The sequence below is a fragment of the Pholcus phalangioides genome, unplaced genomic scaffold (assembly GCF_987345545.1).
Source record: "Pholcus phalangioides strain wild (caught in Gottingen) unplaced genomic scaffold, Ppha-v1.0 ptg000003l_1, whole genome shotgun sequence".
In the NCBI taxonomy this organism is placed as follows: Eukaryota; Metazoa; Arthropoda; class Arachnida; order Araneae; family Pholcidae; genus Pholcus; species Pholcus phalangioides.
In genome coordinates, this window is record NW_028301596.1 from 18537159 (window position 1) to 18554792 (window position 17634).

The 17634-nt window shown below is 35.4% G+C and overlaps 1 protein-coding gene across 4 annotated transcripts in view; it reads right to left on the minus strand.

Annotated features, from left to right (window-relative positions):
• LOC149088207 (tyrosine-protein phosphatase 69D-like) overlaps window positions 1-17634 on the minus strand; it is a 294689-nt gene that overhangs the window by 208000 nt on the left and 69055 nt on the right. For 3 of the 4 annotated variants that reach the window (XM_089245550.1, XM_089245555.1, XM_089245543.1), the window contains exon 2: window positions 6988-7090. The exons of the other annotated variant lie outside the window; for it this stretch is intronic. In XM_089245550.1, coding sequence (XP_089101676.1) covers window positions 6988-7009 — 22 coding nt within the window. In that variant the 5' untranslated portion in view covers window positions 7010-7090. The remainder of the gene's footprint in view (window positions 1-6987; window positions 7091-17634) is intronic. 4 annotated transcript variants of the gene reach the window in all.

Sequence of the window (17634 nt, forward strand, 5' to 3'; positions counted from 1 at the left end):
ATGTTTTCATTTCCAAAACCCGTAGCGCGCGATTGGGAAATCATTATCTTACAGTAATCATCTTTCAGGAGCTTCCCTTCCCTCTCGCTCTTTCGCTCATTTTCTCTTGAAGGAAAATAGATTATGTGAAAGCATTAATTTTGTCTCTCGGTCTAAGTTATAAGCTGCTTCGAAACGATGTGGGGCGCAGTTTTGTGTGTCCCTAATTCCCACTTTTACTCCTGGTTTGCCACTTCACTGCAGCTGCCTTCCCATGAGGGCCGAGATGTGCTTTCCTACTAAATTCATTCAAGTTATGATTGAATTATGTTCGTTCCGGAGGGATTTCGCCCGTTTTGTTGCTCTTTTACGGCTCTCTCTCTCTAGATCATTCTCTCTCTTCTTTTACCGGAAACGTCCAAATCAATTAAAAACACGGCTTTTAATTCTCTCAAGGATATAACTAATCTCGATGTTGATGTTTCCTTTTCTCGTGAGGAATTTCTCTTTTCTAATCATTGGAATCAATTTCCTTTGCTGAATTTAATTTTGGATCATTTGCGTGCGTTCACTGTGAGTATTAAGGAAAGGTTTTCACTCAGACATGAAAACAAAAAAAGAAAAACAATCCTAAATATTATATTACATCAAACCAATACGTATTACATCATTTTAGTAATTCCCCTCCGTTATCCAACCACATTCACCACCCTTCTTTTTATTATAAACCCAAAAAAATTCGCTTTTAACATACCCCCGTCGATTCGCGAGGTGTACGTTATAACCGATGTTCGTGTTGTAAGCGAGGTGTATATAAATTAGCTGATAATATCAGTTGTATACACACACATAAAGTGCATTAGAGGTGACTCAAGCATTCAAGTATTACGTCAGCATCGATGAGCATCGAGGGGGGGGGGGGGTTTCCGATTTGCTGACTTTGATGACGGGCGGGGGGGGTTGGGTGATGCTCACCTCATCAACCACCCTTTATGAAGATATGAAATATTCTTCATGACATCTTATTCGGTGCGCCAAAAACGAAAAAAAAAACCTTTTGATATTTATTGGGCACATGAACTAACATTTTCTTTATTGACGAGTCCCCCTACACAGCCACTTTATTGATCTCTAAATGTTTCACGGACCCTTCAAGTGCTCTGGAAATGTGTTCGGGCAGCTTAAGTGCTCTGGAACTGTGCCGCACATCACTCAAGTCATCCGTAATTATGCCACGGATCACTTGCATAATCTGGGAATGTTCCGCGGGTAACTTGAGTGATGTAGAACCACACTGGGGGCCTGCTTGAGTGCTCTAAAACTGCGCCAGATGTAACTCAAGGGATCTCTAAATGTGCCACGGATCGTTTAAGTGTTCTGGAACTATGTCGCGGGTTACTAAAGTGATCTTTGAATGTGAAAACGATCTTTGAGGCCTACTTCAGTGATCTGAAAATGTGCCAGGGGTCATTTAAGCGATTTGTGAATGTGCCGCTTAATTCATTTTTACAAAATTAGGTTTGGGGGGGCAGGCCACATTAGATAACCTTCAGAGCCACATTTGGTCTGCGGGTCAAGGGTTTACCATATATGGCTTAAAGAGTGGCTCGCAATGAATTTCTTAAAGAGAAATTTTGAGTTCTTATCCTTCAAATAGCATTGAAATGAACAGAAATTGATTATAATAGCATATAAAAGCACTTTCTTTCGAAATTTAAATTTAAAGAAAATTGGCATTCAAAAAAATGTTTTTCGTCTGGGGGGAAACGTACGGACACTCTATTCTCCCCCCCCCCCCCACGTACATTTCTGATCTCACCAATATGCGTTAGGAGGTAGGGAGCAGTGCTGACGAAATTTTGCTAACAAGGGAGGGGGGAGGTAGTCAAAGATGGCTAAAAATTTGATGTAATACTTGAACGGCCCCTTATTCAGTTTTTTGCGGACGAAATAAGCTTATGCAAGCAAATAATTAAATTTATTACAACATGAAAATGGTTTTCACTACTGTCATCGAAAACTTGATCCCAATCCCCCTTCGATGAGAATAATATTTTTTCGCAAACGACATTCAAATATGCATCTCTTAGTATATATACAGTCGAACCCCGTTTTAACGAATACCGTTATAGCGAAAATCTCGTTTCAACGAACACTTTTCTAATCCTCCAAATAAGTTTGCATAGGAACAATGCTAGGTAACATGGAATTCCTTTATAACGAAATTTCGTTTCAATGAAGTGATTGCTCCGGTCTCTTGGCGTTCGTTATAACGGGATTCGACTGTATTCATGCATTTTTTAACTATTTACGAACTTATGGGAACATCCAGGCAATAGTGACTGACCATAGATTTGGTGAAATGAATTTTTTGCGGTCTGGCGAGGGAATTCCCACTAACCGGCACCGGTCGCAAATTAACGTACGAGGAACACTAGCCTAGAATCATATTTGAATCATCGGAACATAAACGTTTTCCACTGTGTTGCTCGAAAAATACTTAGGGTAAAATAAAAGACGTATCCCAATAATAATATTGCCCACGTTAATCAATCACAATTTATTTGCCTTCCTCCGGCAATAGCTGTTGCAAAGAGAGAGAGAGACAGATATTTTTACGAGAGAAAAATAACAAGTTATGTACGAGTATGTATGAGAACACCCAGAGAAGAATAGAATAAAATGCGACAAGCGAACCAAAAGGAATTTATCGATTGCAACCCATGAAAAATGAAGCCTCAGTCCCACTTCCCACATTTATTTGTCTCCATTCCACTTAAAGCTTTTGGGAGTGGAGCAAAGCAATAACTTTTATACAAATGTTCCGATTCTGTGGAAGAAGAAAAAAAAGTACTGTTATAACAACAATGAAAGAAGAAAAAAACCCAGAATATACACAGTAAAATCCTAGATTTTTATTTTCGCCATGAAATTCGAAATATTTCGTATCTCGCGGTCCTTTACTAAAGTATTTTCTCTCCTCTTGTACCATTTTTTTTGTGTGTGTGTTTCTTTTATTTGGCTCTTCTATGTGAGGAAATTAGAATTGTTTTGAATTTGGAGAAGTGAGAGAGAAGAGAAGGATATAAGGTTGGCAATTCATCTAAAGAGGAAGGTTTTCCTCCCGAAATGAAACGTATTGCCTTGCAAAAGGCACTTGTCAGCTTGAATGTTCGGCTATAAATTTGAAACTAGGGCTCTTTGTCTTCTCAAGTCCGACAAATTTACATGTCTGGTGTTTTGAGAAAATTCTGAATCCCATAATCTAATCGCTTCAATACAACTACAAACGCAAAGTCCACAACAGACAAATTGTCCAACGAGGTGCCCATACAAAATAAGCATGCCAAATGCGATTAAAATAAAATTCTTTATCACACAATATTTCTGAATTATTTTATTTTATTAGTGATTCATAGGAATGCATTTGATTCATGATTTGATGCATTCAATTGGAGCATTTGATTATGCAAATGAAAATGTTTTAATTACATCGGTCTCATTTAATTGACTGTTATTTTCACTGTTAAACGGAAAAGACAAGTAAAAATTTAAAAATTGATTACATATTTTCTTCATACGATAGACTACCTTTTCAAAGAAAGCAATGGATATTTGCAAGCAGTCTATATATGAGCCCAATAAAATTCAAAATTTTAAAATTCAATTCTGAAAAAAATTGAGTCAATGAAATCTCAAATTTTTGCTTCATTTCATGAAATGAACAGTTTACTCTATATATATTTCGAATCGCTTTTTATTATATTGCAATGTTGTCATGCTATTTAATCACGCACACAAACTGCTTTTATTGCATTTGTAAAAACGTAAGTATTAGAGATATGTAAGATTTTATACTGGCATAGAATAGCATATACAATCAAAAAACTTTTTGTGAAAAAAGTTGAAATAAATGAATGATTAAATAGTATTTTTAGCAATATTTCTACTAGAACATAGTTTTACATCATGTTAAAAGATATGAAACCCCTCAACAAAACGTTGATTTTTATGTTACTGCCGAAGCCCGAAATTTACCAGTTCGCGAACTGACCAATTTCTTAGTAAATTGACCCGGCCAATGACCGAATTTCGGTCTTCGGCCAGCCAGTTCGTGAAATGACTGGAGATCACTGACCAAAAAGAAAAGCCATTATTCGGCGATAATCGTCCATCTGGCGTATTTTTCCCCCTCTTTTTTCCCCAAAATTTTACAGAAATAACTATATATGTATGTTCATAATGTATTTATATAACAATATAGGTATGTCTATATTGTTATACAAATAGTTTTTCTCTCAAATTTCTTTTTCTATTGTCGCATGAATCCAATACAACTACTATATGTATGTATCATCCACTCGTGATGGGAAAAAATTGGATTTGGTATCATCTGACATCAGTGCATAGAACTTTGGCTAGGGATCTCCTGCCCCATTGCGAAGCGGCCATCTGTTTTGAGAATTGGCTTCAGGCTTTGGCAGTAACGTATACATAATAATCGATCAGACTCAGTATTTATCTTCAATTAAAATATAGTGTGTATGCCATCACATGGTGCGCATTTGATGTGCTTGTAGCAAGAAAGAATGCGGTGTAGACAGAGATAGATAACAAGCTAGAGGCTCTATATATATACGGGGTGCTTTATGGAGAATGTCAGAAATATCATTTGCAAGGAACAAAAATTCTACGGTTTTTTTAGCATTAAAGGTCCGTTTACATGCTTAAAGTGAAGTACTAGCCAAGGGATTTAGTAGTTAGTTGGCAAGTCGCAATCTGCTCAATAAACTGTCCCAACGTGGTTATTCTAGTATTAAATGGTCATTGAATATTTCCAGGGCACTCCCATTTGCGCGTGCACATAGGACCGACTTAACCAAAAAAATAAACTGGATTCTGTCCTACTAGCCTACGTGACAACTTCACAACTGAATCCTATAAACGGCCCTTACGGTCTGCATACATTTAAAAGTACTCGACGACTCAAAATTTAGTAAACTGCATACTTGAAAGCGTGAAAACGGGCCTTGAAACATGTAAAAAAAAGTATCGCAATATAAGCAATTCGGATAAAAATTCTAAAGGATAGTAAAATAATTGAAATTATTGCTTTTTTGCCTTTTTATGCGTGTCTTAAAATTTTATGAAAACTGAAAAGATGTGTGAAATGAGTAACATTTCAGTCACTATTATCTCGACGAATTTTCGTCCAAATATCACGGGATAGTGAGGAAATTTCTTTCAGTATAATAATAAAAAAAGAGGCGCAGATTTTAATAATTGGCATTTCTTTCCTTATAGCAGCCGCACAAAAATTTTCATTCCTAAATTATCCCAATTGACATGTTTTAAGGTATGATTCTACCATCCCAGATAAATTTTCTTTGCTTCCCTGATCTTTTTCCGTGTTTTATTACCTACACGAGAGTTCATACTTTTTCATATTTTATCACGTACACGGACTGTAGAAATTTTGTTCCTTTCTGACATTTTTCGTGAACACCCAATATAGTGTATCTGCAGTGCAAGTGTAAAGAAAAAGCAATAACGTATTAGTTTCTTTGCATCAGAAATTTCATTTGCTGCTGTTGTTATAGATTTTAGAATTCTTAGCATTTGGAAATCGATATTATAAACAGTTGTTTTTGTATTCTTTCTTTCTAATGACGAGTTCTTCTCCAGGCCACAAGTCCCAACTTCCTCCAGTTAATTATATGTGGTGTAATAGGAGATCAAAGTGCAGCGGACGTTCCACATTTTACTCATATAACATGGGAAAACTCAGTATAATTTCCAATTCTCACTTCAAAATAAGGAAGACAGGTGATTGCACTAGTATAAAACGAAACTAGCATAAATCTGACAACATAGATACGTTACGGTGTAAACACACATAACACAATCCTTCATGCACCAGCTCGTTAGAAATTCCCCTGAGGAATGTTTGCGAGGTGCATGTACGATTACTATACCCCGCTGTGCACTTCGTATACATTACTCTGCGGGATATCTAACGAATCGGTCCATGTCGGAATGTGTGTTATGAGTGATTTTTTGTGACCCCTAACGCATTTGTAATATCAGAGTTGTGCCTGTTTTGTATTTCTACTTGTGATGCCACCTGTCTCCCTTATCTGGAAGTCAAGATGGTAAGTGATTGAATTTTCATGTTGTTTGGGTATGCTGTTGAAGGTGTATCTGCTCTCTGCGATGGGACTTTTTCAAACGGGGAACTAGCTCGCATTCACGCCTCGAAATTGGAAAACAGCAGAGAACCAACTTCAGTCCACCACCATTGTGCCGCTGACGGGTTTCGAGCCTGGATCCGCGCGATAAGAATCCAGTACTATACCCACACGACCGCACAGCGGGATTAGTATGCACTAACTCTGAACCACACATGTAACTCGTTCCACAACCATTCCTCTGCTGAACTGCTAATGAATAGGTGAATGTTGTAATGTGCGTGCAAATGTTGTGAACATAACATGAAGTTAGTTTGTATGCAATGCTTTTTGTAGTGGTGCAATCTGCCGTCTATTTTTCGAATTATGAGTGAAATGTCATGTGATTTTAGTATCTGCTAACAAACGCAACACTTTCTTCATGTATGTGCCACCTATATTTTTCACGAGCACATGGATTGTCTAAGTTTGCTTTCGGAACTAGAAATCTCGGCTCGAGGAAGGGTCTAGCAATCACTGAATTAGATTCGAAGCAACGGGACATACATTTTTACATGCATTCGAGGGTGGCCTCAGTCAACTTTCTAGGTTGATAAACAAAGTACTAGTTGAATGTATTACGATGATTGATGGCTATTAACATGCGTTGATTAGAAACAGATTGAAGCAGCACTTGAAATTCGTCAGCAAAAGAAATTTTCTCTTATTAATAATAATAATAATAATAAAAACATGCTCGAGTTCATGGTGGAAGCATGTACTCTTTTTTGCGAGTGTTTTCAAATAAAATTATGCTTTTATATTTTTGTTTTGTTAGTACCAGTGAATCGGTTCTGCAGCATCTCCTCAAGCCCCTTTTGCTTGCCGCTTTCTTTCTTTCATAGGTGGCGCTGTCGTTCCCTCATTTTAAATAATTCCATTTGCTGGAAAATTTAGCAGAGATATGTATATGGCACACACACACACACACACACGTACATACACAAAAGAAATCGATATATCTGGATAAATAAATTATCATATAAATTATGTATTTTCACTTTGGGCTAAAGTATACAAACGCTAAGTAACGTTTCTTGATTTTTTTCATGCTAACGAACTGCAACGAAATTGACTTTTACCGGCTAAAGTAGAGCTCGTGGACGTCTTCCTTTCTGTCACATCCCCTGTAGTAATCATTCAATATGCAAATGACATGATATTTTTACTCTTAGAAATAAATATTTTATCCGTATATTGCTTGTGTACATCAGTAAGATTGCAAATGTCATTATACGGAGAAACAAATGTTACAGGAATGTAATACCAGATACATGCACAAATAACTTTTTTCAATATATCTGTAGTTATACTCTCCAATAAATAAATAATTATAGTTATGTATTCTCAAGAGAAATTAAGCTTTGCCGCATTGAGGTAGAAGCGGAATTACTCCGTAGATTGCCGTATTTTAACGTGTATAAGGAATCCCTGATTTTTTGGGTTTGAAATTTGAACGAAAGTTGAGAAAGATGTACGAGGTCTATACTATCCATGTATAAGAACCTCCTTTATTTTTGGGGGCCAATTTTCTTTTCTTTCAAAACGTTGTTTGTTATATACGTTTAAATACGGTAATAATAGTCAATAACTTCTTTTATTTGTATTACATCCACGAATCTAAATGAATTTATAAGATATTCCATACTAGATATTCCTCCTCAGGGATCATTCAAGTATTGCGTCAGCATCGAGGGGGGGGGGGGGTGGTTCCGGATTTGCTGACTTTTGATGACAAGGGGGGGGGATTTGAAGGTTGCTTACGTCATCAACCACCCCTTTTTGAAGATATGAAATATTCTAGGCCGCTGACGAAATTTTGCTGACAAGGGAGAAGGGGGAGGGGGGGGGGTCATTGTTTTGCTGACTTTTGCTGACAAGGGGGGGGGGGGTAAAAATGGCTGAAAATCTGCTTACGTAATACTTGAATGACCCCTTAGGCATGTTTTCAGCCTTTTGCGTTCCGTGACCCCCTGTCCCAATAAAATGAAGGCTACGGATCCCTTGTATCAAATAAAATGAAGACCACGAACGCGTTGTACAGTAACATGAAGGTCACAGACCCCCCCCCCCTTTAGAATAATGTCCATCATCCTTTGTACCAATAAAACCGAGGTCTACGGACTCCTTGTAATAATAAAATGAAGGCCATGGACCCCTGCCCCCCTCTTTCATTATAACATTGAGTTTCTATTCAAATAAAAGGAAAGCTACCGATTTCCTTTCCTTAGACCAGCGGTTCTCAACCTTCTTTGTCTCGCGGAGCCCTTTTAAGTAAAAGAATTCTATGGCGTAATATTCTAACCCCGTAGGCCAATTTTTCTTATTTATCAAAGTTACTGATTTATTTTTACCATTTAAAAATATTTATGATTACTTTTTTTTTAATTTTACTGTTTTCTTTTTTTTTTACTCGAGTGGCCGCGGAGCCCCTGGAGAATGCACAAGGAGCCCCAAAGGCACCGGTTGAGAACCGCTGCCTTAGACCAATAAAATAAAGTCTAAAGACTCATTTTATGAATTAAATGTAGGGCACGGGGGGGGGGGATCCTCTTTTCAACCTAATATTCAATATCTTGTACCGATGAAATGAAGTCCATTGACCCTTTTTCAGAATAATATTCAGTACATAAAAATAAAATGAAGGCCACGGATCCCTTGAACCAATAAAGTGAAAGCCACGAACCCTTTGTAAAAATGTAATAAAGTCTACAGATTCCTTGCACTAATGAAATAAAGTTCACGAACTCCTAGTGCGCCAATAAAATGCAGGCTCTGGGTCGATCCTTCGTACTAATACAATGATGCCACGGATCCCTTATACCGATGAAATGAAGACTACGTATTTTCCTTATACCAGTGGGTTCCCAAAGTGTGGGTTGCGAGATTAAATGAACTGGGGGGGGGGGAGGGGGGAGCTCGCAAGCGATTCTCTGAAATAAAAGCGTCGGGAAAAAAAATATTTTGCGCAAAGTAAATAAAAATATGTCATTACTGAAAAATGTCTTTAAACGTCTAAACTACTTACCATGTATCACACAATGTAATTTTAACGAATCCTACTCCTATTTGTACAATAATTAATACAGTACAAGTATTAACGTGATGAATCAAAGAGAATAATCCGAATTTAAAACTAAATACAGTACAGTAAAACCTCCCAACATCGGCTACTAACGGGACCGTGAAAATGTGGCCGCTATTAAGAAGTGGCAAAGCCTCCTAGATGCACGTCCCGTACAGATGTTCCAAAGTTACAATTAGGGGATGATATTCCTTTGATGATGGGTACATGGGGAAGGGGGTAGTTCACGATTCGAGAAAGTTTGAAGACACCTGCTCTAAAAGCTACCCAAGGACCCCTAGATTAAGAACCGCTGGAGTAAATAGTCAGTTTATCCCCACTTACATGTCGATCACCTCACTCAATTTTAATTTTTCCAGAAATAATAATAAACAATCAAACAAAATATCGATAAATATTCGGTTATTATCTATGAATACATTATTTCTTTTGCAACATTCATATGAAATTTCTTTTAAAATTTATCTATTAGTACACCGAACATTGCCCACATAGAATGTAATTCCAAATAATATAAGTTACTCACAATTTTTAAATTTCACGAAAGCTATGCATATCTGCATTACCTCGTAACAACATTGAAAACAGTTCAAAACTCTTATACCTTACACAAAAACTCCACGAAAGTATTATTTTTCTTACACTCGCGCATCTTCCGGAAAATAGAACATAAGTAGATATATTTATACAAACATAAGTAGAAACGCAGTAAAGGAAACTTCCAATGTAGAAATAAGAAATCAAGTGGAACAAAACAAAATCAAAACCCAAGAAGAACCAAGTCAAAAATTGAAACCCGGGACGCAGTCCCTGAATTTTTTACCCGCATGGGAACTATATTTCTTGTTTAAGAAAAGAACGTGCTTGGTTTCTGGTTTCTGTTTCATCTTCAGTTCTCTCTGTCTACATTCCCCCCTTTTTTTACAGTTTATTTCATATTTTTTTCATTGTTTTTCCTTCATACAAAAATTTTTTCTTTTTCCCCTCCTACTTTCATTTTTATTCTTTTTTCGAAAAATATTTTTCTATTCTAAAAGGTAAAAGTAATATTTTATGGAAGCTTCAGACACACACATACATATATATGTATACGTAGGTTTTTGGAAAATAAGGAAATAAAGGAACTAGAGAAAACGAAACAAGTATGAAGTTCCTGGTTGTTACATTACATACATGACTACGAGTACCCGAACAAAACGAAAGAACAGGAAAATAAAGCAACATGGCTAACATCATTTTTCCTCGCTAAATCACTCGAGAAATGGAATGAAAACATAATTTTTACTAGAGAAGACTTCGTAAAACCTCACTGTTAAAAAAGAAATTGTGCTTAAAATTGCAACTCGTGAAATAAAGGAAATAGGGTTTCCCTTGGGTAAATATTTAACTTTTTACCAACCATCACATACGGGTTTACGAACGAGTTTATAAGATAGCAAGAAATGTTTTTCAGTTTGTCTGTAATAGCTTAGATTTCAATTCCAGTAGAATGTATAAACCCATAATGTTTCTCATGTTGATTTTGCACCGAGCGTTTCTGAGCGTTATTCGTGTTTAATCGAATTGTTTTGGAAGTGTTCGAGATTTCCATCGGGGTTGTGGGTAAACAAACACGAAAATGTTCGTAAAGTATTAGCTTGAAAAAACGAGGGATATGTGATGTATTCGCATGTAGAAATAAATGTATTTGCCATGCAAAAATGCGGACAGCTACTTACAGCCAAAAGATTCTTTTCTGAAATGTCGAGGATCCAAAATTTGTTCTCAAAATTTGAACGATCTAGAATTTATTTCTTAGAGTGTGAAAGATTCAAAATTCCTTCTAAAAACGGCAATAATTCACAACCTTTTTTCCTAAAACATCAATGAACAAAAACGTCTTTCTAAAATGATAATAATAAATAATATGATGCTAAAAATGTGAAGAACCCACAACTTGTTTCTAAAACGTCAAGAATCCAAAACGTATTTAACAAATGCCAAGAATGCAAAATTTATTCCGAAAATGTCAAGGACAAAAACATATTTCTAAAATTCCAAGAATCTAAAACATACTTCTAAATTGTCAAGGATTCTGAATTTGTTTCTAATATTTCAAGGGTTCGAAATATTTTCTAAACTGGCAAGAATCCGAAACTTATTTCTAAAATGCCAAAGATAAGAAAACATTTTTCTGCAATGTCAAGAACCCAAAATTTGCTTCTAAGATTTCAAGGATTCAAAACTTTTTCCAGTATACAAATGATATCAACAACTTATTTCCTCAAATTTTAAGAGCTCAAAATACATTTCTGAAATGTCCTGGATTCAAATTTTATTTCCAAAGCCTCAAGGATTCAAAACTTATTTCTATAATGTCAATTACCAAAAAGTCATTCCTAAAATTTCAACGTTCCAAATGGAATTCTTAAAATATATATCAAACATACAAAACTTATTTCTAAAATTTCAAAGATCCAACATTCATTTTTAAAATGTCAACAACCCACAACTTATTGCTCAGATATACATGTCCTGGATTCCCCAAAACTTTCTTCTTCAAAAAATGTCAACGATCCAAAACTTATTTCTAAACTGTAAAGGAATCAAAACTTGAACCGAATAATAAATAAATACATAAAATTTATATTTTAATTGTACCCGAAATTAAGATATTCGCATTAGAAAGGTTTATTAAAATTTCTATTTAGTATTCATGTGGCACTACAAACTTATACAACACTAAAAAAGAATAAATTTGCAATCGAATCAAAAGAAGCAAAGTTGATACCTACCTACTCTCTTTAACATAATTTTCACAAACTTTTCCAACACTTTTTAGAATTGGAATATTCATAATTTTTTTCACTAATGTTGAATTTCGAAACTATAATTAGTATTATATATTTTCATTAAAGTATCCCGTGAATATTTTCTACTCCGATACTTACGCAACGTATGATCATACCATTCATTCTTCGGTAAATAGTATGGCCGTCTTGCCAGTCTATTTAATATATTTGCATCTTGGGGAAATAGATACCTGTGCTGACTAGATTGGATCTGACAAGGAATCAGACCGAACTGTCAGTAAACCCGGTCTCCATTGTACACAAACATGAGCTTACCGCTTCATCGCATCACCGTCGCATACTGAATCATTCATGTTAAGGACCTACGGATGCCGATCTGAGATGTCAGAGTGTGTTTATCTACGATCTCTCAATATTGACTCAGTTTCTCAGAATCAAGAGACGTCAAGATTGACTAAAGCATGGGAGCGAGTAGAGAAAGGACTTACTTTGCCGATCGATCGATCCGATTGAACATGTTACGGATTTGCTATCTTTTCTTTCGAAGGATCCTTTTTCGTCGAACCACCCTCTCCCCCGTGTTCGGCTTTGATTGCGATTCATTCACTGAATCAAATCTATCATTTTTTACGCGAGAAAATGTTTGAAAATGTCAATATGTTCAAGAAATATTTCGGAAATTGCAAACGCTACACTATATTTATGGATTGACTACTCGATAAAAGTATACTTGAGACATAAATACAGTCAAATTGCTCTTTACACGGAAAGGGTCCCGAAGTGTCCTGAAAAAATACAAGTACCTTCATCTCACCCAGAAATTAATAAAACCAAAAAATGGAATGCAATTATATATATTAAAGCCGCAAAAAAACCATTAAAAATTATAACAGTTGGCTATTCATCGCCTCTCCTACTTCTTGGCGATATCTTTAGAGAGAGAACACTATCTTCTTTCTCCTTTTCTTTCCTCCAGCTTTTCTGTTTTAGGGAAATTAACCTCTTTTTTTAGTTATTTCCTATTTTTTTCCCCTCTCTTTCTTTGCGCTGTACTTGGTCATGTATTGTTTGAATGTCGTCACTCTGATATTCTAAGGAAGAGGCTCTCAACCGGTGTTCCGCGGAGCCTTGGGGTTCCACGTGCACTCTCTAGGGGCTTCTGCGGCCGCTCGAGGTAAAAACAAATAATGAATTTGGAAAAAATAATAATTATAAATATATTTCCAAACATTAAAAATGAATCAGTAACTTTAATAAATAAGTAAAAAATGGATCTACGGGCCCCGACAGATTTTTTTACCAAAAAGAGCTCCACGAAATAGGAAAGGTTGAGAACCGATGCTCTAGGGTTTCGGGATTTTAAATTGATTCTTGGCCTCTATTGGCACTCAAAACCTTTTTTTATAAAATATTTATATGTATACAAAATAAAGATGTCACACGTTGAGTGAGACGCTCCCTTTATGAGAGGATCCCACTTTCATTTCTCAGAGAAATAACTTTTCGTATAAGCCCCCCCCCCCCCCCAATTTTCAAGCAAGCACGTATGTAGGAGATACGCGGACTAATGAAGAGCGCGTATCTCCTACATATGGGCACCTGCAGGAAGGTTAATGGGGAGGGGTATTCGAAAGGTCATTTCTCTGATAGTCGGAAGTTCGTTTCCAAAAGTCTGAGTCCTTTTTAAAGTTTAGACATTTTCTTGAATTTCTAAAAAATATGCTGGATAAATTGTTCTGGAATTTCGGTCTTATATACCTTATATTGGTACTCACCATTTCCAGTAAAAATTCAGTCACAAGAATTAGGGAATTATTTAGGGAACCGACAAAAAATGAAATGGGAAAAAAAGTTTTGATAAACCCTGTATCAGAAAAAGCTGCAAAAAAAACTTTTTGTGAAATACTTCATTGCATTTTCTTGAGAATAGCACGTATATTCACAAAAATATAAATGTTTCCTATAAAAATTACCATTTTCATTGCATGACTTTTGCTTATAACATGTCGAGTTTTCAATCAATTTTTAAACAATTCAAAGAAAACATAGCGCTATACATGAGACATACTATATAGAAATTATTCGATATTTAAAATATGATAAATCATTATTCAATGAGATATGAGTGATTTTTGTGAATGGTAATTGATTACGCATGCTTAAGAAATATAAATTTTATTTTTCATAATTTCATTGTCAGATACATAGAGCAACTTTTATGAAAATTCCAGCTGGATGTCATGAACATTTGGAAAGATATATGCGATATTGTCAACTGTATTTTCGAAACTTGCTGAAAATAACTCAATAATAAGGGATTTTCCACAAATTCGTATGTGATTATTTGTTATTTCATTTTTGCCTTCAGTATGTTTATTTTTACATCATACGCGAGTGCTATGCTAAAACACGTAACTTACATAGCATAAGACATGCGTCTTCTCTATTTTTCTTAATGCTGTGGGCTTATCCTCGAAATAATCAAATAACAGAAAATAATAGTATACCTAGTTTGTGGAAAATCCCTTTATATATATTCAGTTACTTTAAGCAAGTTTCTCAATTACAGTCGGCCCCCGTATTCGCGGGGGTGACCGCGAATACGGAAATCCGCGAATAACCGAAACCATAGGGTTTTCTTTTTTGTATATCTTGTTTATTGAACATCAGGAGAAGAGCAGGGTTACGCAGGGGTAGAAAGGATAAGTAAAAGAGGGTGGAGATGTTTTTTTGAAAGAACACTGTGATTTCTGTTTGCCGTTTCTTCTTCATATCATCAAGTATGTTGGAGTATGTTTTGATAAGACTTCGTCTACTAATTTTTCTACATGTGAAGCACATACCATAGAAGGATCTGTCATGAAAAAAAATCTATTGCAGATTTAAACTTACGAAGCCCTTCCGCTATGTTACATATGTTGAACTTATCTTTAATTCCTCTTGATCGTCTTCATCTGGTACAGCTTCAGTTTCAAGAGCAGAGAGAGTCACTCAGCTCCATTAATTCCTCTTCGGTTAATGTCTCTGAATTGCTATTAATTTTTAGCTGTTCAATTTCTTCTATATCCATATCATTGAACCCTTCTCCCCTCACCTGTTTCGATAACGCGACAATGTCTTTTATAATTTCTTTGGAAATTTTCTAGCTGCCTGCTGGTCGGCAGAGACTTGATCGTAAGTTTTACATTGCGTAATCCAAATCACTTCTTATAACTATGAAATCAACCTTTACTTGCATAAAGTTCTGATGAAATAGACGTTTCACAAGCTCTTTCCTTTATAGAAGAGTAAAATTTTTTTGCCTTTTAATTTATAAAATTACAATCAATTGGAATACCTTTTCTGTGGCAATCTTGACCCACAAAAAACAGAATTTTCTCTATGAGAAACACGTGGGTCCCGTAAGCAATGCAAAGTTTTCGCTGCCATAGGTGCAGCTACAGCCTCGGCTGATTGAATTTCAGATACCTTTTTCTTGATAAATCTCACCGTAGATTCGTTGATTCCATAATGGCGGGCAACAACAGCAATTGATCCACTTTCTCCACCAGCATACATAGGCAATATATCTTTTTTTTTTTGTAAAGTTTTCACTTTTTTTGTGTTTTCGAAACATTATCAGTAGTATTAGAAAAATGAGCCATCCTAAACACGTACAACTCAAATTTTGTAAACAAAACACGTGAATGACGATTGCTGGTGTTGACAAAAAAAATTTCAATGAAGGGAAAAAAACCGCGAATACGAGGGTTCGAATGTATAGCTCACAATATCGCGTATATCTTTATGGATTTTTACGAATTTCAGCTGGAATTTTCATATAAGTTGTAAAATGCATCCAGCGACCATATTATTAAAAATAAAAATTATAGTTTTTGCGTATGCGCAATTAATGATCATTTACTGAAAATACTCATATCTTATAGAATAATCACTTGTCATATTTTATATTTCCATGCAGTATGACTCATGTATCACGTCAGGTTTTCTGCCAATTTCGTAAACATCGGTCCAAACCTCGGCCTGTTAAAAGCAAAAATCATGCGATGAAAATTAGAATTTTTAAAGAAAACATTTTTATTTCTTAAATGTATGAACTATACGCTCGAAAATACAGAAACGTGTTGCACAATAGTGATTACAATATTTTTTTTATACATACAAGTCATTTTCTGCTTTTTTCTGTGACAGGGTCGATCAAAAACAACTTTTTTTTCCTATTTAATTTTTTGTCGATCCCCTAAATGCACTCGTGACTGAATTTTCATTGGAAATGGTGAGTATTAACATGGGGGTATTTTTGATCAAAATTTCGGGAAGATTCACTCAGTATTTTTTTTTAGAAATTCGAGAGAATGTTGAAAGTCTAAAAGCGACACAGACTTTTGGAAACATAGTGTAAAACTCTCTCTGCATGTTCTGTGCCATACAATAACATTAATCAATATTTTTCATCGTGAAGATCATTATAGGAGTGAATTGATACCTTTCATCCAGAAATTATTGGGTATGATCCAAATCAAGAAGCAAGAAAACTAGAGGTTGCTCCTTCAATTATTTCCAAACTTTCAACTGAAAACAGTTTGCTTATGTCGACATATCAAAACTAACATGGCAAAGATATACACTCAAGGCGAATGAGTTCTGTTGCTCTAGGGAGGTGAACAGAGAGATAGAGAAAGAGCATTGCTAAAAGGATTCTTTATTTGGTTTCTGTCTGAGATGGGAAAATATTCATCCCCCTTACGTACATAAATTTAATATTACTTATTTTTTTCCACTTCTCTCGTTGGGAAACTTCTCCCCCGATCCTTACAGTTTCATTTCGAAAGGTTTGACGCGTTTTCACTCGGGCAAACTTTGTGTCTGTGCAACCTTTTCGGCGTCGAGAAGGAAAACAGTTTCTAGCCATATTTTTAACGAATTCATTTCTACTTAGAAATTCGATCCTGATGATGAAGGGATAGTTTATAACGCTGGTATTCATATCAAAGTGGCGGCAGCATCACTAAGCTTACTAGAATCGGAGGTGAAAGTGATTTACATAATTTTTATTAAATCGTGTTATGATGAATATGACTATAAATATGAATATTCAAATCACATATTCACCGTGATTTTTTTTTTCAATTTTTCCCCCGGTGAAATATATTTTAAATCCCTGCAAATTTGATGAAGCACTGTATTTCTCCCCAAACGTTGTATAAAAGCAATATTTGGCGATTTCGCCGACAATTGAAAACATTTTTGGCGAGAATTAGCGGTTTCGTTTAGATTATCATAATTTTCTGTTATTGATCAAATAATGTCATCGAATCATAATGAATGCATATAATTGAATCAAAATAATTTTTTTTCGAAACAGGTTTCGAAAAATACTTCCGTCGAAAAACACTAACATCTATCAAAACGACAAAATACAAAAGGAATCCTAAATGTCGTTATAACGAAGTTTGATTCTGTAGCTCCTTTACCATAAAAATAAAAAAATCTATTGAGGCCAAATTTATTCATGTCTGCCTAAAACGGAATTACTTTATCTATAGCATGT